This window comes from Poecile atricapillus, chromosome 1, assembly GCF_030490865.1.
Source record: "Poecile atricapillus isolate bPoeAtr1 chromosome 1, bPoeAtr1.hap1, whole genome shotgun sequence".
Classification (NCBI taxonomy): domain Eukaryota; kingdom Metazoa; phylum Chordata; class Aves; order Passeriformes; family Paridae; genus Poecile; species Poecile atricapillus.
In genome coordinates, this window is record NC_081249.1 from 40,957,797 (window position 1) to 40,985,265 (window position 27,469).

The 27,469-nt window shown below is 39.4% G+C and overlaps 1 protein-coding gene across 3 annotated transcripts in view; it reads left to right on the forward strand.

Annotated features, from left to right (window-relative positions):
* Positions 1-27,469, forward strand: part of DZIP1 (DAZ interacting zinc finger protein 1) — a 38,795-nt gene continuing 11,326 nt past the window's right edge. Inside the window, exons 1-12 of one of the 3 annotated variants that reach the window (XM_058857594.1) lie at positions 1-130; positions 2,185-2,256; positions 3,615-3,684; positions 3,761-4,255; positions 8,486-8,570; positions 9,881-10,005; positions 12,215-12,376; positions 13,053-13,190; positions 14,210-14,272; positions 15,535-15,675; positions 17,976-18,024; positions 19,334-19,393. In XM_058857594.1, the coding sequence (XP_058713577.1) occupies positions 3,682-3,684; positions 3,761-4,255; positions 8,486-8,570; positions 9,881-10,005; positions 12,215-12,376; positions 13,053-13,190; positions 14,210-14,272; positions 15,535-15,675; positions 17,976-18,024; positions 19,334-19,393 (1,321 nt within the window). In that variant the 5' untranslated portion in view covers positions 1-130; positions 2,185-2,256; positions 3,615-3,681. Of the gene's footprint in view, positions 131-1,578; positions 2,257-3,614; positions 3,685-3,760; positions 4,256-8,485; positions 8,571-9,880; positions 10,006-12,214; positions 12,377-13,052; positions 13,191-14,209; positions 14,273-15,534; positions 15,676-17,975; positions 18,025-19,333; positions 19,394-27,469 lie in introns of those variants that run through there. The other 2 variants (XM_058857602.1, XM_058857601.1) reach the window with 2 other exon arrangements.

A 27,469-nucleotide genomic window follows, 5' to 3' on the forward strand; every position in this document is an offset into this window, starting at 1 on the left:
ACGGGCCCGGCGGAGGCCGGGGGGCGCAGCCGCGGCACCGCCGGTAACGGCCGGGGCGGGAGCGGCCGCAGCCCCGCCGCCCCTCCGCGCCCTGCAGCGCCCACCGAGACCCGCGGAGCTGCAGCCTGAGGTGAGCCCTTCCCTCTCCACCATCCCGGGTGCAGGAGGGTGGCGGGAGGCAGAGCCCGGCGGGGCCTCTCCTCTGGCGGAGGCGGGGGGGAGCGGCGAGGCGGCCGCGCTCCGAAGCGGAGCCGGAGGTTTTGGCAGGCAGATGGAGCCCGGCTCAGGGCCTCCCCCAGGCCCGGCCGTGCTCGGGCCGGCTCCCCAGTCGCCGGGTCCGGGCCTGGTCCACGGACACCGCCGCGGGGAAGCGCCGCTTTTCCCCCGTGCCGCCCGTCCCGGAGGGGAGGGGTGGCTGGGGGAGCAGGCGGTGCCACCCCTGATCGAGAGGGCCTGGCGGGTGGGTGATGACTCTAAATAACTCAAGGGCACAGCTTCCAGAATAGAGTAAATCCGGCAAAGAAAGAAAGAAAGAGAAAAAAGATCGAAAAGGGCTGCCTCTGTCCGTCCGTACTTTTTCTATCTCCATTGAGATGCCTGGGTGGCTTGTGCTTCTTCTCAACTTCGTGGTGCCTCTCCCATCCCTGGCAGCGTTCAAGGCCAGGTTGGATGGGTCTCTGAGTGACCTGGTCTGCTTGAAGGTGTCCCTGCCCACGGCAGCTGGTTGGAAGTAGATGGTCTTTAAGGTGCCTTCCAGCAAAGACCATTATATGATGGGTAGATTATGTACCTCTGCAAGGTCACGTTCAGTTAAAGCAGGTTTAGTTGGAGCAGTATGCAAATGTGTATGGATATTCCTGACTAAATACATTGGTTGAAGAGAATAAGCTACCCTCAGGCGTGGTTTACTTTGCTGGCTTTAAATAATGTTTGGTTATTTTTTTCCTATTAAACCCATGCATCTGTCAGTGAAAGGCCCTTATTTAATGTGTACTTTTTCAGGCTCCTTCTGCTTGACACACAAAGTGGTAGCTTTCAAAATTCACATGTTTTATATGTAAAGAAATTTCTCCTATGTCAAATAGACGGAGTACATACTAGGTTTAGATTTTTGGGAGTTAGATTTCATTATGTGTAACTTAACAGTTGTTAAGTTCCCTTGATTAGAAAAAATATTCAAACACCTGCTTTTCAAGGTGTTTTAAAGAATCTGAGGCATGAGCATTTTGGACAGTAGCTAGTATTTGAGCATTTTAAAAGATCTAGCTGCTTACAAGTATAAGTATATTTATACACTAAATGGAAGTGAGTCTCTGTCATTAGAAATAGCTCTGAAGAAGATTAGCAGGTTTTTTTTTTATTTTGGGACTCAAAGCAATGCGAAGTTCAGTGGCAGATCTATATTTGATATACATAAGAAAATGTTAAATGGATTTCTTTGAAGATTTGCTGGAGACCCTGTTTGCAGAAAAGGAGGTGGCAAAAACATTATCCTTGCAGAAATAGACTGCAATGTTGCAAACATTACACAGTATCTTTCTAAATTTAAAACAAGTGCCATGGAAAGTGATGGAAGAATCTAAATGGAACTGAACCTTGGGTATAAGTGGGACCAGTAGGCTTAAGGTTCAAATTCCAAAAACCAACAACCAACATAGATATCTAGTAATAAAACTAAGAGCTTGTATTTTGTGAGGGTGCTTGTGTTGGTGCATTTAGCAGCATTGCTATTTTTGTGGAAGTAGTTCTATATTGAGATCACTGGTAGACATGTTACTGTTTATATTGGAGAGGACGGTGTTAAAAGTGCAGATGAGAGGTGAGCTTCATTACAAATTCGTAGGAGGCAAATGGAGGGAAATACTAAGGAGGAGTATGAACGATGTGGAGGAGCTGAAAGGGGACAGAGGAGGCCTAACAATACGGTTAGGATCTTCATGATCTATGAGAAGAAGTTGAGGGAGCTGGGCTTGTTTAGAGTGGTGAAGGCAAAGGGACGCTCTAGTAGTGGCCTACAGTTACTTGAATAATTGCAGCAAAAATATTCAAACCATTCTTTAATCTTGGTAATAAGAGATACTCAGTAAGATATGAAGAATAATGTTTTCATCATGAGGAGAGCACAGACGTGCAACAGGCTGTACAAGGAGGTCATGGATTGTCTGTTCATCTTAAATGCCACAGGTGATGTGAGCTAGTGTGCGGCAGAAATTTGGACTGGATGATGATCATCAGAGGTCCCTTGAGAACATCTCTGTGAGTCTATAATGCATGATGTAGAGAAACCTATGGGATAGAGTGTATGATCACATACTGTGTGACTGTTATTGGAGAGGTATGTATGAATGACCAAGAGTATGAGAAACTGAAAAATGCACGGAAGGGACTGAAAAGTTAGGGAGGTATAAATGTGGAACATGGCAGTAAGGCATACGTAGCTAGGGACTGAAATATTAAGACATGGTAACAGGAAAAGCCAGTTTTTGGAAAAGAGTGGCAAGGATGAGTGAGGGAATAGGGTAATTTTGTATGATGGAGGAGAAGGATGTTGCTGCTTAGAAACAGTGTTTGAAGCAACTGAGCAGGAACAAGAGAAACACCGAACTGGGGAGCGCTGGGAATTGAGGTGGGGCAGGGATATAGGCAGAAGTTGTTGGTTGCATTGAAGAAAAGTATTTGGCCATGGATGGTAAAGTAGGTGATGTACGCAAGCCATGAGGTGCTTCTTGGGGCTGAAGTGTTTGGGACCAGTAGAATGAGACAGGAACGACAGATGTGGTGAGGTTGTAGGGTTGTATGGTTGCAGGAGTGGGTCTGGTGTGTGCTGATACCAGGCAGAGGTGTGTTGATTTGATGAGTAAGGAGAACGTGTGGAAGCAGCATGCAAAGTGTGTGACTGTATTAAGGTGAGGAAGGTGTTTGAAAGCACCAGACAGGAGGTTGTTGTGTGTTCACTGGGAGGGGGTATGGAGTTGTTGCACTGGAGAGATTGCATAGAGCTACCAGCTGAGGCACATGAGGGCGCAGCAGTGTGAAGATGTACAGAGAAACGACATACGTATGAATGCTGATGGTGGGGAGGTGACAGGTGTTGTCACATCTGGGGGAAAGTTGAGTAGGCGAGGCTGGAGAAGGGCGCAGGACGACAAGGGTTAAAGGAGTATAAGTCATGGCGGAGTGAGAAAGGTTTGAGTCAGGAGCAGCACGGTCGAGGCACAGCATGGGAAGGCACGTTGATGCAATGAACGTGCGAGTGGGGTGGCATGTACAGACTTCAAAGAAGTGAAGGGAATGTGGAGAGAGAAAGCGTACGCTGTGTAGCTGTGTTAAGGGTGCATAAACGTGAGAGCGGAGCCGAGGATACGTTTGTTGATGCGAGTAGGGTGTGAAGATGGTAAAGGATGCGCTGCGTGCGGGGCAGCGGGAGCACCGCGACCCGCGGGAGAGAGCGCTTCAGGGCGGCGCCGCCAGGAGCTATGGAGGCGTCGCGGGAGGAGGATGCCGGGAGGGAGAAGGACGGGATTTGTGCCGAGCACGGAGCCGAAGGGGCGGAGAGCGGCGGGGCGGGCGGGAGGCGGCACAGCCCGGCGTCACTGCCGCCTCCCCTCGCACAGGCCGGGGCTGCTATAGCGACGCGGAGGACGCCGGCGCTGAGCGAAGCCGCAGGGACGGAGACCGGACATGGTGAGCGCCGGGACGGGCGGGCGGGCGGCGGGGCGGGGAGTGCCGGCCCGGGCTGAGCCGTGTCTCTCTCCCGCAGCCCTTCTCCCAGCGCTCCTACCACCCGCCGACGGCCGAGACCGGCGCGGGGCCGGCGGCGTATCCCGCGTTCCAGTTCCGCGGGCGGCACGAGAACCCGGACTGGCGGCGGCTGAGCACCGTGGACGTGGAACGGGTGTCGCGGGATGGGGATGTGGCGGTCCTGCAGACGCACTTGGAGCATGTCACTTTCTGCAGCGCCGATCAGGAGCGCTGCCCGCACTGCCAGGCCCCCGCAGACCCGCTGCTGCTGAAGCTGCTGCGCATGGCACAGCTCTCCACCGAGTACCTGCTGCACTCCCAGGAGTACCTCAGCGCCCAGCTCGGCAGCCTGGAGGAGGCTCTGAGAGAGACACAGGCCCAGCGTGACCAGCTGGGGAAGGAGGTGGCCCAGCGCTTGCAGGAGATCCAGGGGCTCAAGGAAGAATGCAGGCGGAGGAAGAAGATGATCAGCACCCAGCAGATGATGCTGGAGGCACGAGCGAACTACCACCAGGTGAGAGGAGAGGGCCGGGGGGCCCAGTCAGACACACCTTGTCAGCTCTGAGCCTGCTGGGATGGGCAGCAGGGCACCCCCACTCTGCTGGGATGCAGTTGCTTGCTGGGTGAAAGGCTGGAACTGCAAGGACCAGTGACCTTGCAAAAGGAAGTGCATTGCTGGCACTTATTTTCCATCTGTGTTTCAGAGACTCTTGGGAGAGTGCTACATCATCTTTAACAAGTCCTCTTTTTACTAGCAGGTGCTCTTTACTCTGAATTTGCTTTAGATGCATCTGAAATGTCAGATACATATACAAAAAAAGTGATAAACGTGTTACTACTTCGTTGTGTTGCTGTCTTTCCTTGCCTGTCAACTGCATGGTCAGAAAACAAATGGAGAAAATGCATCAGAACTGATGCTGAGCAGTAATGTACCATCTGCAAGAAGTCACTGTCCTGCACTGATGTTCTCCAGTTTCACAAAGTTTCTGCTTGTGTGTATGACTCAGAGGTGACTCAGGCAAGGTGGTAAAGAGGTTCAGTGAGTTAGCTCAGCTCTGATTCCACAACAATCTGTTCCCAAAGGGTCTTAAGAACCTTAGTACATAGCTGTTCTGAGTGACAGTGTCATGGCACTCTGTTTTTATTGGGAGGGATTTTTTTGTCTCACTACAATGGTGTGGTAGTTTGATTTAAGTATTTTTTCAGCATCAGCGTTTTCAGGTTTCACAAATGCAAATTTCAGCTTCAGATGTAATCTGAAGTCTAAAGTGTACACTGCAGAAAGACTTGACTTGATTTCAGGCTAGTATGTTTAAAGTTACAGACAAAGGTCAATGTTTAAGACATCAGCTAAGTTGCCTCAAGTGTTTCTGTAAGGAAAAAGGTACCTTATTCCCCAAGAGTAGAACTATACATGAGGCAAGGTTCATGCATTCAAATTTTAGTCTCAAGGACAAGCTGCTGATTTTTTTTTTTAAAAAAAACCTTTATGCAACTCACAAAGCAGTTTGTCCTGTGTTGCAAAAGAAAACTGATTGCATGTATCATTTTAAGTGTAAACTTAAATAATTGTCATACTGTGATTGCCAAATATTATCAAGTTTTCCAGAAATATTTGTAGTGTGCAACTGTCTCTGTGGAAGCTGAAAAACATAGTAGTGAACTTGTCTCATTGCTAATCTGTTCAATGGCATTTGCAGTAAAACAGAGATAGAAATCTATTTCTCATTTGTAATTTGATTTCATATAAAGTAAACTTTTGATCTCCCCTCTTTCTTTCTTTTCTGTTAGTAATTTATTTTCTCTAGTAGTTATTTAAGTTCACAGGAGAAAAATGAGTTCAGGGAATGATGTTGAACAATACCTGAAGTTCCTACAGTGTTTTCAGGATTCTGAGTTTGAATGCCAGAGACAGATGGTGTGTAAGTGCAGGGTAGCAGTGTGAGCAGTAAACAGTAACTGTATGGTATTTATCTGTGCCATGATCTGCATTGCCAGATAATAGGGGTAATAACTGGTGTTCCTGAGAGGGTAGTTCAGATTCCTTGCCCTCAAAGTCTTGGATGTTTTACAAATAAGTCTGTTATTTGTTTTTTAGCAGAGGTGCCCTTTACAGATAATTTTGGAATTCACATGTAATGCCTTTAGTCCAACACCAATATAAGCTTATCCATGAAATGCTACTATAAAATGGTACTGATACCTACAAGTCATTAATTTAAGGCTTGTTCGTCAGTACCCTCATGTGAGTAATAAAAATTTAATTTTAAATAATGCTTTCCACTTTTTTGATACTTTGTTCAGAAATCTTACATTAGCGTGTACAATGTAGGCATAAAATGCATGTTGTGGTTAACACTGTGAAAAGTAGTTGCAAGAAAAGTGTTGCATATTTCAAAACCTAAATATTCCCTGTGTTAATCCTGTCTACTGCAGTAAGAGCTTTCTTTCACTACCAACAAGTCAAACTGACATGAAGTTTGTGCTTGAATGAATAACATTATTTCACAGCCAATTTAATTCTATAAATCATGTGCAATCTGTTACACTGTAAGCTCCCTCTTGGTTGGCAGCAATGCTTTGCTGCCATACTATATCACTTTATTTAGGTTTTATATTAGGTCTTGAATTTGCTCAACAAAATTTGTCGTAATTATTCATGGCTTTAGTGTTTGCTGAAAAGTGTGTTTTATAGGATACCTGACTACCAGTGGCAGCACTTTATGTATAAAATGAAATCTAGGAATTTCATATAATCACAGAATCATTTAGCTTGGAAAAGATCTCTGAGATCATCAAGTCCAACCTTTGACTGATCAACATCTTGTCAACTAGACCATGGCACTAAGTGTAGCGTTCATTTATTTCTTGAACACCTCCAGGGATGGTGATTCCACCACCTCCCTGGGCAGTCCATCCCAATGTTTAACCACCCTTTTAATGAAGAAATTCCTTCTGATGTCCAACCTGAACCTTCCTTGTCACAGCTTGAGGTTAAGTCCTCTTGTCCTGTCATTTGTTTCCTGGGAGAAGAGGCTGACCCCTGTGTAATTGCAGCCTCCTCTCAGGCAGTTGTAGAGAGGGATAAGGTCTCCCCTGCGCCTCCTTTTCTGCAGGCTAAACACCCCCAGCCCCCTCATCTGCTCATAGGTCTTACCTGTCAGACCTTTTACCAGTTCCATTGCTCTTCTTTGGACACACTCCAGCACCTCAATGTCCTTCTTGTAGTGAGGGCCCCAGAACTGGACACAGGATTTGAGGTATGAGTATGGAGGGACAATCAATGCTCTGGTCCTGCTGGCCACAGTACTGCTGATACAAGTCAGGATGACACTGGTCTTCTTGGCCACCTGGGCACACACTGGCTCATGTTCAGCAGCTGTTTACCAACACCCCTTGGTCTTTTGCCACTGAGCAGCTTTATAAACACTGCCCCAAGCCTGTAATGCTGAAGGGGGTTTTGTGGCTGAAGTGAAGGACCTGGTGCTTGGTCTTGCTGTACCTCATAAAGTTGGCCTCTGTCCGTCAATCCATCCTGTCCAGATCCTTCTGCAGAGCCTTCCTACCCTCCATCAGATCAGCATTCCTGTCCAATTGGTTGTGTATGCAAATTTACTGAGGGTACACTCAATCCCCTCATCCAAATCATCAATAAACATAATAAACTGGGCTGTCCCATCACTGATCCCTGAGGACATGACTAGTGACCAGATGCCAACTGGATGTGACACCACCACAATCTCTGGGCCTGTCATGCAGACAGTTCTTAACCCAGAGAAGAGTGTACCTCCCTAAGTCATAAGCTGCCAGCTTTTCCAGGAGAATGCTGTGGTAGATGGTGTTGAAGACTTTGCTGTAGTCCAGGTAGGCAATATCCACAGCCTTTCCCTCACCCACTAGGTAGGTCACCTGGTAATAAAAGGATCAGGTTAGTTGGGCGGGAGCTGCCTTTTCTAAACCCATGTTGTCTGGGTCTGATCACTTGGTTGTCCTGTATGTGATCACACTGGAGATGATCTGTTCTAGAGCATTGCCAGGCACCAAGGTGAGACTGAAAGGCCTGTAGTTCCCCAGATCCTCCTTCTGTCATTGATTATGGTGACAAGATCTTAAACCTCTTAAGCTGATTTCTTACTGTCATATCACACTGATAAGTAAAAATTACTTTTTTTTGAGTGTCTGTGCTTTGTTAAAATTTCTTTATTTGAAAAAAAGTGTGAGATAGAGGTAGAGAATGACCCTAAAATGATTACAGACCCTCATGCATAGTCTTAAACTATATTGGAGAGTTTGTAGATGTAGCTTCTGTCCCTGTACTACCCATCTATTTTTAATATATTCTGAACATAAATAGAATGTACTTTGAAGATGAAGAAAAAGGATATTTCAAAAAGGGTGGGATCCAAATTTGACTTCAAATTTATATTCAAAACTAGTAGATAAATTATAGAAACAGTAATTGAAACAACTTTGTGCTTCAGAAGGATTCTATGTAGCATACTGATGTAGCCACATACCTTTTCTTAGAGAATTGTTTACTGTTACTTTACCTTTGGGTACCATGAGAATTTTTGTTCTTGTGAGATGGAATTTGTTAAAGTTACCTTGTTTTTACATATGAACAAAACGTAATAACCTGTTAAAAACCTTAACCACTGTATTTACCAAAAAGATACTTACTAATGTGCTTTTAACTGTTTTCTTTGTTTTGCTTTTTTGTCTTTGTTTTGTTTTGGTTTTGTAGTGTCCGTTTTGTGAAAAGGCTTTTATGACCTATTCCTTTTTACAAAGTCACATTCAAAGACGTCACTCAGGAGAGTCTGAGATCGGTATGTACTTTAATGTTATCAAAAATATTGAGAGAGGTAGTTTAGAAAAGTGAGGATGTGCAGTCCATGATTTTGTGTAACTTGGAAGAAAAGTTTGTGCTTTTCAATTTTAGGTGGCAGATCCCAGTTTGTGTGAATGCAAGTGCCACTGGCTCATACAATGTATTGCGCAACATATATTTCAATCTCTGGAAAATAGTTTACAAAAAACTGTGTGCCATATTTGCAGCATCTTCTCAAACTAGCTTTTCTATTGAACACTTTAGCCAGTAGCACAGTTCAAAGCAGAGTTTCCCTTTAGACATGTATGTTATGAAGGCATGGGTAAAATGAACAAGCACTAAGGAAAACAAATTTTGTAAATATATAATAATTATTAATACAGAAATAGTCCACCCTACCTGAAATCAGTTTGAATAGCATCAGCCTCTCCTGAACTAAACTGACTGTATAATGTAGTGAGAAAGAGAAACTGTTAAGAACAGTCTGACTTCATCTATGATAATCAATGTTGCTTTACCACTAACTTGCATACTTTTTTCTGTCTTCACTAAAAGATGTTAAGTTTGGAAAACCATGTTCTCAAAGCTGTTTTCATTCATACCTAATTTCTCTCCTTCCTGCTAGGCTGCATGCTTATGATTTATTGCTACGGATTAACAAGTATTGACAAGTAACAGTGATTAGAAACAAGTTAGGAAAAAAGGAGCATTTGGGAGGAGAAAAAGTAGGAAGAATCTAATGAGGTCAGAACTGTAGCTTGTCAGGCAAATGAAGCAGCAGCAAGAGTGAGAGGGGTCTGAATAAGCAGTTGAGGAAGTCTGAATATATTGAAAGAAGAAAGAAGTTTTTGTGCACCTTACACTTGATAAAAATGATAGTGAAAGATGCTGCAGAAACAGTTGAAGTAATCGTTGTATAAAAGGATTAGCCTGAAATGGCTCTGTGGAAATTATCCCATGAAGTTATTTCTGAAATAGTATTCAGATTCCCTTCACTTTTTTTCCCCTCATACATCCTTTTTACGAGCCTGTGTTTCTTAGAGTCCTTTGAAATTACAAAATACTTTTTCATGTAAATACTTCATTTCACATGTCAGTGGTACAAGTATTTGAGGGTAAGTTAGCAGTCCAGAGAATATATATATTTAAAATCATCTATGAAGAATCATGGTAGTGGGAGGGGAAATGGACTAAGAAAGTCACACTTTGTGAAGATGTTGCTGAAACACTAGAAATGTATTTGCAGGAAGTATTACAGTTCCAGAAATTGGAACAAACCTTTTTAAAATCAGTGTTTCTTTCAAACAGAACAGAAGAGGAAAGGAAATACAGAAAAATTGCAGGATGAGATTGAAAAACTGAAGCAGCAGTTGCAGATCACCAAGTCCCAGTTAGAGTCTGAACAACAGGCTAATTTGGCCAGGCTGTCTAAGGTAATAACATACTAAATAATGTGAATGTCTCAGAAGAATTAGCATTTCTGTATTGTGTTCACTCAAACAAGAGAAGTACTCAATTTCCCAGTGTTGAGCAGTTTCAAGATTCAGCCCACAAATCCTGGGCCACCTTGTCTAGTTTGTGCTGTTGTCAAGAAAGGCTGGACCAGATTATCCTGGAGGATAATCCCTTCCAACCTGATAGTCTGTGATGGATGATGATCTTCTTCCTTGTTTTCAGAGGAAATCCTCATCTTCTGTAAGCATTGAGTATTTTTTTCCCTGGACTGAGCTTCAGACTTGTCTTTCTTCAGTCCTTTTGTTCCCCCTTTCTTGGAAGTGTTCAGCTTCCATTTTCAAAGTACTGAATGACCAAATCAAAAGCTGGTAGAGTTTCACTTAGGAGTGTAGGCACTGTCAGAATGATGAGTCTTGGCCCTATGTGGACATGTGGAAGGTATTCTGCTCATTCATTCTGTGCCTAGATTTTGAGAAGTACATCTGTAACATATTTCTCCTGTCCCCGAAGCATTGTTTTGTTTATGAGGAGGAACTTGGAGTATTCATAACAGTGCAGTGTAGATTTTTTGGTGCCTTAGGGGCCTCTTTTGAAGTCACTTGTCTTAGCTGAGACTCCTAACTGCAAGGGGACTACCTGAAATGTCCTGAAGCTACAGTTTGCAGTCTTACACAACAAGAAGCTTTCAAAACTTCTCTGTTTTTCTGGGATTTCGGGGAAGATAGAAATGTGTGGTGTAACTGGTTACAGTTTGTCTGCCATGACTGACATCCACTGTCAATTCAGGTGTCATAATGTCACTGTTGGGTTTGTTGTTTTTCTTAAGAGAACTACTACTGGAGGGAATTTGTATATAAACTGCCATGCTTCCTATTCTTGGTCCCTTATGCTCCTTTGAGGTGGTAGGATACACATGATCCCATTCTTCCTAGTTGTACAATGATTGCATGTTATAGTTAGAGAACAAATTCAGAGTGAATGCTGTGATGGAAAAATGTAGGTGTTTCCTAAAAGATATGTATGTCCTGGACAGTGAAATGCAGGACTTTAAACAATTTGAGAACTATATAAAAATGCATCGCTATGTAGTGGAATGGTTGAAGTAATCTAATGGATAAAGTGGTGTAAATGTGTAGGGGGATAAAATAGTTCTGATTTTGTCTATGGAACAATGGGTTCTGAGCTGAGTGCTGTTACTGGAGGGCCAGATCTTAAGCTTGTGACACATAGCCCTGGGGAAATGTTAGTAGCAGCTAGCAAAGAAAATCAAATATTACCAATTATTCTGAAAAATCACTGTGCAAGTCACAGCCTAAATATGTTGTGTGAGTCTAGTCCCTTCCCTTCGTCTCAAAAAGGATAGGATAGAGCTATAGAAGTTATGGAGATGGGCTACAAAGAAGGTCAGTCAGTATTTAGAATGACTGAGCATGCTGAGAGTGGTCAGTCTGAAAAAGAGAAATGCTTAATGAAGATGGAGGGTGAGATACTGATACCTGTGAAGTCATGACTTAGACAGAGTGAATAGTGATGAATCATTCCCTCTGTGCTCCAGTTCAGGGCTCAAAATCCATCAAATGTAATTAGCAGGAGCCAGATTCAAAAAACTACAACAAGAAAAGTACTTGGCTCTTCATGCAGCTTGTGAAGCTCATTGGCAAAAGCTGTTGCAGTTGTTAAAAGCTGATGCAGCAGCAGAGGATGACTGCAAAGTGTATGAGGAAAAATGTATTGAAGTTTATGCAGTTAATGAAGTTCACAGAACTGTATTAGGCTCCAGAAGTTCTCTGAGCTGAAAACAGCTGGCAACTTAGAGACTGTGAAGGAGAACATGCACATTTGCTTGCCCCAATATTGGCCTTTCTTACTTATACACTTAGAGCCTTTGTGAGGAACAGGATGCTGAACTAAGTGGGTCTTTGATATGACCAAGTAAAGTCGTTTTTGTGTTTTTCAGTAAAAAATAATGAACTGCCAAAACTCTTTTGAAGTATACTTGTTCAGCCAGCAAAATGTATAGTTGTTACCCTAGAATTCTTAAAAAAACTGGCGGTTTGAATGTTTTTTGATGTCACAGTATTTCCCAAATACTAAAAGGGACTGCATTCTACGTGTAGTTTAGGAGCTTGAATATATATTGAATGTGAGGAAAAATAACAAACAATATATATTTTTTTTCAATTTCAGGAATGTGAGCAGCAAAAATCAAAAGAAGAAGAGATTCTACAATCATTTAACAAATGGAAAGATGAGGAAAGAGAGAAATTGGCTGATGAAATAGAAAAAGTGAAAGATATGTTTATGAAAGAGCTTAAGGAGTTATATTCAAGAAATTCAACCTTAGAAAATGTAAACAATTTATATTTTATAACATTTAAAGCATGAATCCCTTGCAATAGATGGCAGTGAACTTTACGTATTTGAAATGTGATATAGACATTGTAAAGCTCTTCCTACAGAACTCTGAAAAATTATTGAATGGTAGCTATAATTTTATCTTTGTATACAGGTATTTTATTAACATAACTTCAGGTTGCATTTTTTTTTTTTTAAAGGATTGTTTTGTACGAATGAATGATCCCTTCAGCTATTATGTCAGTTTTTCTTTACTCCTCAGCCTTTGAATACCTGTTTGTAGGTTAGTAGATATTGTTGTGGTTGCTGCATGTTAGGTATCCTTATGTTAATATTCTCATAAGCGGCATGGAGGACAATAACTTCTGCATTACAGTCCTGACAGAATTCATGTGTTTTCAATACATGCTTTGGAAATGCTCACTAGCAAGAGAATCATGAAAGTATGGCTGGATTAGAAAACAAATCTGCATGGCATTACCAGAGCAGCTTGTATTTTGTAGCTGCTAGGTCCTGTGTAGTTTTACAAGTCATATTTATATTAGATGTAGATATTAGTAATGACGTGAAATTTGCTAAATGCTGAGCTCATGAGAAATGGGGGAAATATCTGATGCAATCTATGCATAACTGTGTTTAAAGAAAATTTTGTATTCCTCCCTCCTATTAGCAACTATTAGAATTACAAAAGTCCAATATGCAACAAAAATCCAATTTAGGAACACTGAAAGACAGCCATGAATTTATAGAGGAGAAACCTCAGCGTCCTCAGGATCATCCAAATGTGGTTAGACTAATGGAAAAACAGGTAACACTGTAACCTAATGTATTGCTTTTGACAGATCACTTGCTTTCTTTTTATTTCTGTTCATCTCGGAGTAGGATATGAAATCCCAAAGTGAAATTTTCATTCTTCTTAATGCCAAAAAAAGCGGGTTTTAAGGATTTAATACTATTTAATTCTGTCCATATAATGGCAAACAGGGGCTTATTTTCTTTATCTTTTATAAATGAAGTAATTGTTTCTTATTTATTGATATTCTCTTATTCTTTATGATTAAATATAACTGTCTTTGTCAAGTTTGGTGAAAGTTCAATTCTGGAAGGCTCTAATAAAGCATTTACGTTTAGTCATTTGTGAGGCCACTTACAGAAAAATTGGAATATTCTATTTCCCAAAATGAAAAAGAAAATTAGGAATCTTTCTGACAGGACTTTCCAATCTGTGCCTTTTGTTTTCTTTCACGGTTTTTGGGATGTGAAGGTCTATGCTGCTGACATTGTACAGAAGTTTGGTGACTTCTGCTCAAAGATGTGCAAAACTCAGTTTTGCTTTATGTTGGTTTTTTTTTTATTTCATCAAAAAAATTGGCTTCACTCTGAAACTCATGTTAGTTTTGGGGTTTTGTCATTACTACATAAAATATGTTGTTAATGAGTGCTCAAAATTACATTATTTAAAGGGAAAATCCCCTGCTCTTACTACTCTTTTTGTTAATACATAGAGATGTATCAAAATGCTTGTGTATTTCTCACTCACAGTGACTGCATATACAAATCAAAGAGCAAATACGGTTTCTAGAGTGATTGGTAAGAAAACCACACTCACATGTATAAATCATGCTAATAGGCATTTTCTAGGCATTAAATACTGGGTTACTCAAATTTCATATAAACTGTCATCTTTTTGGTATTTATGCTTTATTTAGAAAAATAAAGCTGCATATATGGAACTAAATGCTCATGTGTTATTAACAAGAAGCAGAGCTGCATATATCAAGCTAAATGTGTTGTTAACAAGAATTAACATGTATTTCCTCTATGCAGGAAAAAAAGTGGACAACTTTAATACAAGCCATCCGTCATGACCATGAGACAGAAAAGTCCCTGGTAAGTTGCACAGCAAACCACTTATACCTAAAGGAGACTTTATTTTTTTTCCTTTACCTTTCAGTAATTCTGGATCTGCTCTAGTACATCTGCCAGATATCAAGAGTTTATAAGAGTGTGTCCTCTTAGCTATATTTATCACCTCTGTGTTTCTGTGATGGTAGGATCTTGGTGTTTCAGTTAAAGCCAGGGTTGAAACGGAATTTATCATTTTAGAATCTGACAGAAAACTGAAACTGTATCTGTCTTTTAAAGAACTTACAGCTGATTCTGTGAGCACTGCATTATACAGTATTTTCTGTGTTATGTGGGTAGGCTGAATAGCTGAGATTTGACTTGCCAAAATGTAGCTTTCATCCACCCTGTACCTGCTGTTACCATGGACCTGTGGCATATGTCTCAGTCTTTTTTTTCTCCTTCCTATCACTTCTCTATTGCTTTTTCTGTTGTAGCTTTCTAATGCAGAATCTGTTCAGCTTTTCCAGGAGAAAACACCATGGTATTTTATTTTGCATCAGTTTATATGTTTTACTATACAAAGCTTTATTCCTCAGATTTTTTTTTTTTATATCTGCATTTCTTTTTAATCTCTTTACTGCTTTGTTTCTCTCGCTTCTTTATCTTTCATTTTCCTTTCATCTGCGTGCCCATGTAAGAACTGAGCAGATCATAGTGGTCTGACCAATGCTTCTCCTCCTCTGGCAAGAAAACATTGGGGAGGAACCATGGAACAGTCCCCAAAAAGGATGTAGTTAAAGATACACCCACACACAGTGCAAGAATAGAATAAGGGAGGAGTAATGTAAGTATCACTTTTGGGATGGTGCACCTAAATAACGTTCCCTTTCTTCCACATTTGGAGTTAATATACTTAGTGGTTTATTATTCAAATTCACCTATCACCTCCTTAAAGTATCATTGCTGGACACTTTATAATTAAAACATTTTTATAGATTTATACACTTTTTCCTGCAAACTTAATATTATGCAATCTCAGCAATATGTTTATATGTCCTTTTATTTGTATTGAGATTTAGGTAGTCTTCCTTGTGTAAGGAGTGATCCAAAAGTGTTCAACAGTGATCCAGACAACTGTTTTATAATACATACAAGTCCTAGTGAAGTCATAGAAGACATCAAGTTTTTGATGAGAAAAAAAAATGTTAAAAGTATCTAAGCATGACGCTTGTTTAGACTTCATAGCATTAAAGTATTTTGTATAGTATTAATATTATGTTACTTTCCTTCTGATTGCTTTCTAGCTACTGTCACAGATTGAGACAATCAAAACATCAGCAAGAGAAGACCTGAACAGAAATAACATCTTTTACAGGAGGAGGATAGAAGAATTGGAGCAGAGGCTTCAGGAGCAGAATGAGCTGGTTATTAGTCAGAAGAGGCAGGTCTGTTTTGTGAAACACTCTGTTTCAGAGAGCAGAGGACACAGAAGCACTATCTAGCATTAGTCTTTGATATTTCTCTGATTGCATATTTAATATTCAGTTTGTAATAGTATTGCTGGAGTGGTTTGGTTCTGCTTTGGAAATGGTGTTGATAGATAAGAATAGATATGGAAAAGGGACACAGGAATATAAGCTAGGAATTAAAATACATTTGATAAAGAAAGGCTTAATAAACCAAAAAATTTTTGATGGTGAAAAGGATTTAATCTGCCACAAAATTATCATAATGAGATCTAGTGTTTGAAATATAAACATACATTACTTCTCACAATAAAAATAAAGTACCATAGTCATTACTGTGAGAATAATTATTTAAAATATTACTGTGTGAAATGTGGCGAGACCAAGTGCCAGATTCTCCACCTGAGATGGGGTAACCCTGGTTATACCCACAAACTAGGGGACAGAGGCTGCAGAAGGAGATGTGAGGGTTTGAGGTGATGTCATGTTGAATATGAGTCAGCAGTGCCCTGGCAGCCAGGAGGGCCAACCTTGTTCCGGGGCGTATCATGTACAGCACCTCCAGCTGGCTGAGGGATGTGATTGTCCCACTCTACTCTGTGCTGGTGCTGCCTCCCCTCAAGTCCTGTGTGCAGTTTTGGATGCTTCAGTATAAGAAGAACTCCAGACTATTTCAGCTCACCAGAGGAGGGCAAACAAGATGATCAAAGATCTTGAGGGCATTTTAGGAGGAACAGCTGTTGTTACTTGTCTTGTTCAGCTTGGAGAAGAGAAGGCTGAGGTGATCTCACCACAGCCTCAAGGGGGGGGCAGTGGAGGAGGAGGTGGTGCTGATGTCTCTGGTGATCAGTAATAGGACACAAGGAGAAATGGAATGAAGCAGGGGAGATTCAGATTCAACATTAGGTAAGGGTTTTCCACCCTGGGGGTGATCTGGCTCTGGAACAGGCTCCCCAGGGAAGTGATCATTGTACTAAGCCTGTCAGAGCTCTTGGCATGTCTGGACAGTACTCTTAGGTTTAGGTTTTAGGTAGTCCAGTGAGGGAATTGGACTTGATCCTTGTAGGTCCCATCCAGCCTGAGATAGTCTACAATTCTATGTTTGGAAATGAATTTGTTTTGCCTAAAGTGAGGTTTTGTTAAAACATAGCTATAGATTTTTAGAGGTGATTGGCAGGGGGGCAAATCTGCGTAGTCTGGAGTTTAGACTATGGCATGATTATGTGGCCTATTCCTCTATTAGGTGGTGCATTCTTTGTAAATCAGAATCTGATTTTACACATTTTGCTTGAGATTAATGTTAAACCTATACTTGGATGCTTAAAGAATGGAAAGACAAATAATAGCTTTTACACCTCCACTGTCACAAATTTTATAGCTGGAGAAATGGAGGACTTAATCATAGATGAATTTCCTTCAATGAAGTGACCTTGGAAAGAAGACAATATGACCACAGATGTGTAATAGGTTCAGAGGAGTCCAAATTTGGTGTTTGTGAAGTACAGTTTTGCAGATCTACATTCTCAATCCCTGGAAAATAGAAGGGCTTGAGAAATAGCTAACACTTTTGCAGAATCCAAACTTAATGGACAATGAATAGGGACTACTGGCTATAACCAAACAGATAAATAAAAGAGGATCATGGTCCAATATCTTGTGCCAACTCCATCTGACACTGGCTATGTGTTTGAATTCATTGTGTTCTTCTCTCTGGGAAATTGGAGTGCAGAACATTGTTTTAATGATACAGGATTCACAAGTTTCCTGTTTTCTTTAGATCACGTTACAGCCAATGTGTTTCCTTTACTCTGTCAGTTCAGTGCTTGTCCTGGGGTGTCGAATAGACAAACCTGTAAAGCACAGAGGAGAACTGTTCATGCATTTAAAATCAATGTGTAATTAAACACTACAGTGTTTCCCAGAGTGGAAGCTAGGCTTGGAAAATGGTACATGAATTGCTGAGGGAAAAAGTATTGAAACTCTTAAATGCTGAAGTGGCCCTTAAGTCCGCTCTCATTTGATTTTATAACTGGCAATATCAGGATGTAAAAAGCATGAGTTAATTAAGACAATTAAGACATTAAGACAACGCAAAAACATTCATTAAGCATGGACAAAATATATATTTGGTACAGAAGAAGTATTTTTCTCCAGAAATCATAACCAATAATTTTTGTAATGGAATAGTGCTGAAACTAGGTATTTTATGCTAAATGTTTATTTTAGATATTGATCCTTTACATTTCTATCAGTTCATGTATTTGTGTTTTCTCCTTTAGATAGAAGAATTGTCCACAAAACCACCTCCAAGTGTTAAAACATATGATGGTGAGTACAAACTGCAAATAAAAACAGACTTAGTTTCTGATTTCTGCAGCCTGGCTGAAACAAATATAGACATGAACCTGACTAACAAAATACTGAAATAAAATCAGTACTGGAAATGCATTTGTTTTTCACAGGCTACCTACCTGTTTCCATGCCACGATTTACAAATATCATGTTTTGTAGCTGTAAAGACTTCTAATGTACAAAGCTTGGGTAGAACAACTTTATTTTGTATTATGTAAAAAACTTCCAGGCTTGCTTTATGAAGTGTAATTTTAATCGATTTTTTTTCATGCTTGACTGTTCTTAGACTGCAGAACTCACAAAAGGGAAAATACTAAAAGAGTAGACAAAACTGATTAACTTGTCAGTTAAGACACAGATGTTCAAAGAACATTAAGAACTCTTATATTTTTGTCTGTGTGGTACTTCAACAACTGAAGTCTATTACAAATAGCTAAATCTGATAATAGTGTTTCAGGATGTTGTCCTGCACCACAAACACCCATATAGTTAATGCTGCGGTTACAGTGACTTGAAGTTTATTGAAAAAGGTGATGACAGATGAATTAATTCTGATCTCAGTTTGGAAACCATTTTGTTGTATTAACCATGCACTGGCTTGAACTGAGTCAAACAGCAGGGAGTAGGTTTAGTTTGAGGAAGGCCTCATAAGAGCACATCCACGTGGCTTTTCATCTGTAGCTGGTCATAGTCATTCACACTGAAGCACAGACAAGTAAAAGTCCATGGCACACGGGCAAATTTGCTCCTAGCCCCAAGCTGATCTGAGGAATGTAGGATTGAATTACTAATTCACTCCAAGGCTACACATACATGATCTATATGGGGGATATATATATCATGTACATGATATATAAACCATCTATGAGGGTTTGCTCTTGTTGATGTCAAGTGTGGATGCTGCAGATCCTCTCTGGGGAGTATAAGCCCCAGTCAGGCTGGTATTGGCTAAGTAGCTTTGGGCCAAGACTTCTTCCCTGTGACACAAAGACAACATGCACTCATGACCAAAAGAATGATTGCATTCTAGTCCAGTGATGATTTAGTTAGTAGTTTCTTTTCCTGATTCTAGAAGTGTCAAAAATGGTAAGCATATATAGAGATATACTTTTATGTTTTGATGAAATGGTTTTTACTTTGTAAATTTTTTTATTTTTTTCCCTATTAATGTAAAAAAATAGCTAATTTATGAATGTGATTAAATATTGCTACATTTAAGAATCTGTATTTGTTACTGTTTACTATAATACAATCCAATTATTTTTTTACTATTATGTTATTTTAGTGAACACTCCTGTAGAGCGTCTTCAAGAATCTAAATCAAGTCCGTCAGTTACCCTACATGGTAAGGTTTTTTTATAGGTCCAGGTCCAGAACTTTCAAATCTAACACTCACTCTTCTCAGATATGTTGCTTGTCAAATCATAGGTCTAAGAGTAGTTTTGTTGAAAGAACATAACTTGCATGTCAGAGTTGAGAATTTCTATGAAATAATTATAAGGATGCACTACTGAGAAGAATAAATGAAAAACAAATTAAAATAATTGGAGAATATTTCGTAGAATATGTATATTATTGAAGCACTTAGATGAAATTTATTGAGGAAAAAGATCTGTGTTTTCTAATGGAAAATATGCTCATCTGATATATGCATATACTGGATAGTTAAATGCATCTACTGGAATTTGTGTAGGGAAACATGTGGAGATGTTTATTTCAAGTCTTGAAATACTGTATTTTCCATGTGACTTCAAATGACAAGGAGTAAAAATACAGAAGAGATGATCAAAACAGACAGTTATCCTGTCCTTGTTCTGTCAGCGTATATCTGTGGTTACATATAGATTGTTACTTAGGTATTTTAACTTGTGGCATTGTGATATCCTTTAGAAGGGGAGGGGGGCGAGGGAGCTATATTTACATTGTTTTGTACTTTGTGAAAATAGTTTTGTTTTTTAATCAGTGTGCAAATTAATGGAGAGTATTGTTACCATACCAATAACCTGAGCTCAACTAATTCTTTATTTTCCGTTTAAGTAGTAAAGTTGTGAAAAACTAGCAAGCAAAATGTTTAAAAACAGTTTATTAATTTGAATTATAATTAAAGAAATGTATTTTTCTAATTATTTCTCTTAGTTTTTAAACCTGTCACATGGGGACTAAATGGAATTTGTCTGTGAAAAATGTAGACAATTTTTCTTTTTCACCAAATACAAAAAGTTCTGAAAAGGACACTATATAGCAAGCTTTCAATAATTTGATGAGGAATGAAAAACTCATGTAGTGCTCATTTTAAACTATTGGTTATGACAAGAATTATTTTAAAAAGGAAAATTGATTATATTATTGCTAATTATTCTGTGGTAACATTATTTGAATAATTGAAAGATTTCTTCCTAAGTTATGCAAGGTTTATTAGTTCATTACTTGTAGCTTTCTAAGTTAAACTATATGGATGAATATTGTGTAGACAAAAGTAATAGTATATTAAGTATAGAGAATTAGGAATAGCATTTTAAGCAATTAATTATTTTTCATTTAAGCCAGCCTCATTACACTAAAGCAGTAGTTCTGGTTCTGGCTAAGAAGTCTCACAGCATGTAGCTTAGCAATTGCCCTAAATTTAAGTTTTATGGAGATTATGGCTGCTAAGGACTTACCAAGGTTGTCAAGCATTAGTTACTTGGTGCATTTGCTTTCATTTGTACTGAGGGCAGAAACAGCCCTGTGAACAGTGGTATTTTTTGTACTCTGACAATTTAAATCAGCTCATTCAGATCTTTTATAATTTCTTGCTGCTTCAAATATGAAGTTTGTGACATCTCGTGAAGCTTCTCAAGATAGAAAAGGCTGTTCCTGCCATTGATACACAAAAGATTCACCATCAGTTTATTATGAAACCTCAAAGAAGGTGTTCCCTTCAGATTCCTTTGCTGATTACTATTTTATTTATCTCTGCAGGTCTCTCTGTCTGTCCCCTTTCTTCCCTTCTGGATTGTTTTTTAAACTTGCCTTACCTAATTTTCTGGAGGTTAGCAGAAGTTATGGTGTCTTTCCCGAAGTTTTCAGGACTCCTCAAGGGATTGACTTACTGAATTAAGACATCATGGCTGCATCTCATGCCTTTATGAAAAGGAAAGCACTTCCTGGTAACTTCTGTAGACAAATTTATTTAGCACAGATCATCTTATAATTGCCTGCATATAAAATATCTTCTTTTTTTTTTTTTTTTAATTAATTCTAGAAAAGGCTCTCTAATGTGAACTTAAGTACATTCTTCAAAGCCGCTCAGAAGCTTTTGCATCCTAGTATTCATTCTGCGCATCTGAAATCTATGTAATGAAAAGATAACCCTAGTTGCAAATGTGAGTTATCCTAGGTGTAAAGTAGGAGAACAGCTATGTTAGTCTGTTGATTTTGTGTTAATATTCCTGACTTCTTATGAGAGCTAGTAGAGCTCCTTGAATTCCATCCTGGTAGAACATTCTTCTATCCATTTCTGAGCTACCTGTAGGGTTTTGTGCAAATATAACAGCTCTTACTTTCAATGATTATTTCAGTCTCACAAAAAAAAGCAACAGATTAATTAATTTATTTTTTTTTTAATACTATTTTAAAATTAGGCTTTGCCTCCTGTATTACTCTTGAAATGTTGATACTTGTTCAATATTTAGGCTTTGCTAGGTCAATAATATTCGGTGGAATTGAAGATGGTAGTTAAAAAGCAAAGCTGCTAATTAGATTGTTCATTAAAACCTATGTCTCAGTGTACAAGCAGGGTGTGGACACCCAGGCTCAGCTATCACTAGGGACATAGCTGAAGCATCAGTTATGCTAAGGATAGTTAAAGTTATAGTTAAAGTACTTACTCTTCTTAGACAGTAAACAGAGAAAAGGGGCGCCTTCAGAGCTTGGTTCAGCTGAACTAAGATCTGAATGCTCTTTGGAGTTGCTTGTGTCTCTTTGATGACTGTTGAAGGAGTCTGAAGTGACTAGGCTCCTAACTTAGAGGCCTCAGGTAAGTGTCAAAAAAAAAATCTTAGAAATATTTGTTTAAAATTAATATTTCTGCTGCTTATTGGCAGTATGTGGCTTTCTGTTGATCAGTTAGGAGAAAAAATATATGAAGTGCATTAATTCAAAAAGAGTGGTCCAAATTACAGATATCACAGGTTAAGTCTGGCAGCTATTTGTATGTGTAATTTGAGTATAAATTAAAGGAGTATATAATGAGTGGAGCCATGGCTTGCATTCCTTACATCTTCAAGAAATGCAGTAGTTTAAAAAAAACCAAGTTTTATGTTTTTTCCTAGCTTGTTACATTGCAAGTGCAAAGTGCTTACTGTAGATGACACTACACCATAGATAATTTCATTGCTTCTGTTCAAGCTAAAAGTTCTTTAGCATTTCTTATTTCAACATAAATAGATGGGATTTCTTCTTTACATGTTGGCCAGAAGACTGTGTCTCTACACATACTAGCTGGCAGAAGAGATACTCTGGATGATGCGGGATGACATACACAGCACTGCTGGCCTTAATGGTGGCTAGAATTAATATGGCTGATCAGATGGCCAGAAGAAGCACATCTCTGGTAAACATAAGGAGAGGACTCCTTAAGGGGGGACATCTCCACACCTGTCTATAAATCAGAGTAGTGGTTTCCCTTAAGTGTGAATCCAGTGTGATGTTTAATAGATATCTCTTAGAATATGTGTACAGTGAAAAGAAAGAAAAGGCTTGTTTACATCAGGGAAGTTGGTGTTTTCAGGTGTTGCACTCCCTCATGCCTTAGCATTTGATCTCCCCTGTTACCATATAGTGAACAACAGTATTACACATAACAGTAATGCATTTGGGATCTGCTCTTGCAACTGTTCTTAGTAATTACTGATTTTTCATTTCCTCTGTTTCTGGTACACTGAGGAAGAGAGGCATGTACCTTTATGCCCGATCAGCAGACCATTTTCAGGTCTGAGTTCTGGGGACTGGGATTTTCCTATTACGTTAAGTCACTTGGCAAGGGCTTGTGCAGCGATGAGTCGTCCCCTTTAAGCAGAGCATTTTGGGTAAAGTACAGGTAAAACAAGCATAGATTAAATCCAAATACACAGCAACTGCCTTATTGACTGGTAAGTCCAGCCAAGAAACTCAGAGGCATCAGTGCCCATGCAGCTTAATTAAATCTTCCCAGAACATTTCATCTGTGCTTCAGGCTCTGTCCTTCTAAACAGACACATTTCAGGCTTTTGGGAACGATTCCAAACTGTGTCTCAACACTGTTTTGGAGAATCTTAGTTGGTGAAGGGCAGCAGTGTGCCAGGAGCAGTAGTGTGGAGGATCGTGTTCCAGTGCCCAGGAATGCTCTGGCCACTGGTAAATTTTACAGCCTTAGAGATTGAAAGACCAGAAGCCCATTTGTCTCTCAGAGTTTTGCTTTAAAATGTTTTCCTAAGATATCTTGATATTTGCATCTTATTAACAACTTGTGATTGTGTTAGAAGCATCTTTTTAAAACTTCTTATTTAGTACAAGTTCTGTGGGAGCAAAACTTAAATCTTGCAATTAGCTTGGAAAAGCAGGTGAGAGACTGAATATCACCGCAGGCATGGAAAGCATGGAGAGAGCAGCTCCCATACCCCAAGTATTTATGCCATCAGATTTTAACCCCCTTTACTTGGGGAATATTGGAGATGTGGTGGTGTCACTTAGCTCCAAATGCTTGTTTCACTGTGATTTCCTGTCACAGTGCATCCATGTTTGTACTTGGTGTACAAGAAGTGCCAAAAAACATCTTCATGCAGCATCACTTTCTCCTCTTCTACCCATAGAGCATAACAACCATTTGTGAAAGAGGTTTTTTTGTGAAGGATGGAGCAAATGCACGTAGGGCCAAAATAGTGACCAATAAATTGTTTTCTCTTATAATGCCTATAGTTGAATGCTGTAAGTACAGTTTGCATACTTGTTTTTATTGTAAACCCTGGAAGACACTCAAGCTCTCGTTTTCATTGGTATAATTTAATTTGTAGAAGGTGAATATTAACATTTTAAAAACCTGAATACTTATTCGTCTACATATAAGCATTTTCAAGCGTGTCTTAAATCTGAAGTTTATAAAGTGTAGTCTGGCTTCATTTTTGTGAAGCAAATTGTACCTGACAGCCTATAGAATGATAAATTCAGTGTGTTTAGGAAGCTGTTTGCAGCAGCACAGACATTTCAAGAATTCTTTAAAACACATGATAATACTGAATCTTACTCAATTGGAGTGATTGAAGATTTTTTAAATTGGTTTTATTGGTAGTTATCTCATATATATAAAAAATGTTAAATGTCTGTCTTGCATGTATGGACTCAATACTTAATAACTCTAGAATAGTGAGTTAATATATTTTTCCATATATTTTTGAGGTTTACTTTGTCCATTTCACTTGTATTTTTTAAACTTTTAGTATAAAATTGCACATAAACAATATTTTTAAATTCATCTTAAAAATTTGCTTCTTATTAGAAATTCATAACAGTATTGATTTACATAATCCTGGGTGGCCCTGTCATTGCAGATGTCTTAAAAATATCTTACCTGGTGCCATTCCAGAAGTTGTGTGATGTATCAGTCAACCTTGCACTGATGGCTTAAAACTGATGTATCTGGGATGACACCATACACCTGTGTTTAGACAACAGAATCACTCCTGAAGTTACTATTTATTAGGGTCTCCTCTACAAAAATGTACCCTCAAGGCAGTGAAGAGTCGTGTTGCAGTGGGTTTGTGATGGTTAAGCAGGTTTTCAGCAATCAATAAAGTTGATATCAGTGTGGTGGGTTTTTTCCTGACTTTCCCTCTCTGGACCTTGACCTTATTCTGTCCTTTTTGTCTGGTGTTCCTGTTCTTCCTCATTATTAGAGCAGGCACCCTTGGTGCATATGCTGGAGCCCATAGAGGAGCTTTCAGAAGAGGAAAAAGGTAATGATTGATTCAGCTCAAGATATGCTGGCATGTGTTTCTTGAAAACAAAAAATATTATTTGATACCTACAGTATTTTTCATTGTATTTCATTATATTTGTGTGATATGGGTGGGAACATGGTTTGTGTCGGTCTCCTGCTTGCTATTGCTTGTAAATACGATTTCCTTATCCAGGTTCAATGTTTTTACGAAAATCTAGCTAACTTCTTTAAAGCAGGCACATTCCATATGTTTAAAGAGATTTGAACTAAGCAGAGCAAAAATGTTTGATGGGGAAAAGCCCCTCACTAGGAAATTTCTGGTGCTGACACGATTGCAATGTGTTCACTCCCTTTTAAAACTGTCTAAAAGGATAAAAGGTTCAGGTGGAAGGAAGTTAATGGTGGAGGTTGAAGCTGCCAGCTTTCATGAATGCATCGCAGATATTTTTACAAGTAATCTGGCTTGCACCTACCCATAAGCAGCCACAGCTCCAGCCAGTGTTGTGCAATTCAGAATAAAGTTACATAGCCTGGCACTGGCAGCTGTTGTGCCTCTTCCGAGGAGAACTTAGAGAAGGCCACATTTACAATGACAGAAGAGAAAGCGCTGGTTCATCCTGCATGATATTCTTCTCCTGAAGGCAGCTAATAGTACCTTAGGTGAAATACCGAATAGCTGAGTAACATAAAAATGTCTTCTGTGTGTGAAAACCAAAATCAGTCTTGAACCCTACAGCCAGTGAGTTTAAATTTCAAAGGAATGATACTGTTTTGAAAACAAAATCGTTGTTTCAATACATCTGTGTGTTGAGAGGTTTCCCCAGGGGAAATCCAGTGACTGAACAATCTGAAATAAAGACTGCTTGCATTTTTGCCGTTCCTTCTGCTGTTTCTCTTGCTTGCCATCTTCTCTCTTGATGGATTGTCTTTGTTTCTTCTTCTGTGCCTAAAGGCATGACCTGAAGTGCAGAAGAGAAAAAGAAAGAATGCAGTCTGAAAAGACAGACCAAGATTTTTTTGGTTTTGATGACAGTCATTTGTAAGGGAGACTGTGAAAATTCTTGACTTGGAACACAATTTTCTAGGATTATGTAGGAGCTGAGACAGTGGATCAGATGTCCCTTTTCTTAAAAGCTGAATCTAGTATTTACGGCTGAATAAGAAAACAGTTCCTTAAATAATTGTTCTGGCAAAGAGGATTTGGCTTGAGTTACTTAGCAGGAATTAATATTGTCATTAATTAGGATAATGTTGGATACTCTTGTTACCCTTATTAGTATGTAGTAATTAGGCATTTTAAAATGAGTTTAAATGTATCTATTTTATTGTAAGGATTAACATTGGAAATAGGGTTTTCAGAAGGCTCCTGGGAGCCTTTCACTTTAAAATGTCTCATGTATGGCTTTCTGGGAGAATTTTGCATTGCATAATGCCATCTTGTCCTGACTGGGGATAGTCAGATAGCCATGTTTCCTCAAGACCAATTTTTTGCCTCTTCTAGGACTCAATTCTCCAGACAAATCAGTTTTAATCTCATCTCTGTCAGGGACTGAGTTGTCCACAGAATTCCCAAAATCAGATGAGATTTCAGCCTGATTATGTCTTCTTCAACACAGATCTAATAGTATGGCAGCTAGACTCTCTTTCAGTTTTCATTACCTATAGTTCTTTCCAGGATCTCACAGGAAGCCACTTCCTGAAAACCACCTAATATGTCATTTATGCATCTTGAGGCTTTTTTGTCTCTTCATTAGGGTGCTTGTCTTTCCCTTTAAGAAAAATGAAAAGCAAATGGAACTGCTTTCTAGTAAGCTGTCATTGTTTACAAATAGAAAAAGTGACACGTTTGTTTCAAAATAAAATGTTTGAAAATCACAATATAGAATTATGCCTTCATTCCTGTCCTTGTCTATTGAGTGGCAGATGACTCTGCTGCCCTGTAAGTCATACTGGGAAGAGACTAACTCCTGCCCAAGATTCTCCTTGCATTTCAGGGGAGTTGGGAGTGTGGTTTACATGCTGTCCCTGGGATGCTTTATACCCTTTGCCAGCTTTGCTGACCACTGCCAGACAGAAGCAGCCATCATGGTTCCCCTAGTTACTGCTTCATTTACTTTATGTGGCATTCAGTAAAATTTTCTCTTGCCAGTGACACTTTATAGACAGGTTCCAAGTGGGTGTGTTTTGCTTCTTTACTCTCCTGTATGACTCTGTAATACTTTGGCCTAACTTAAATGTCAGTCTTCATTTTAGATGGAAGAATCTGTCTAGATGATTCTTTATTTCTTGCCTAAGTGTTCTTTATTGACATAAGAGTCAGTATTGACACTTAAAGCAAGGGAAAGAGATAGGAACTTGTCTGCTTTTGAGTATTTATGATGTCATAGACTGGCATAGAAGAAAACACGACACTGAACTTTGTCCTTGAAAGAGTTTTGAAGATGACTATTATCCATTATGTATTTT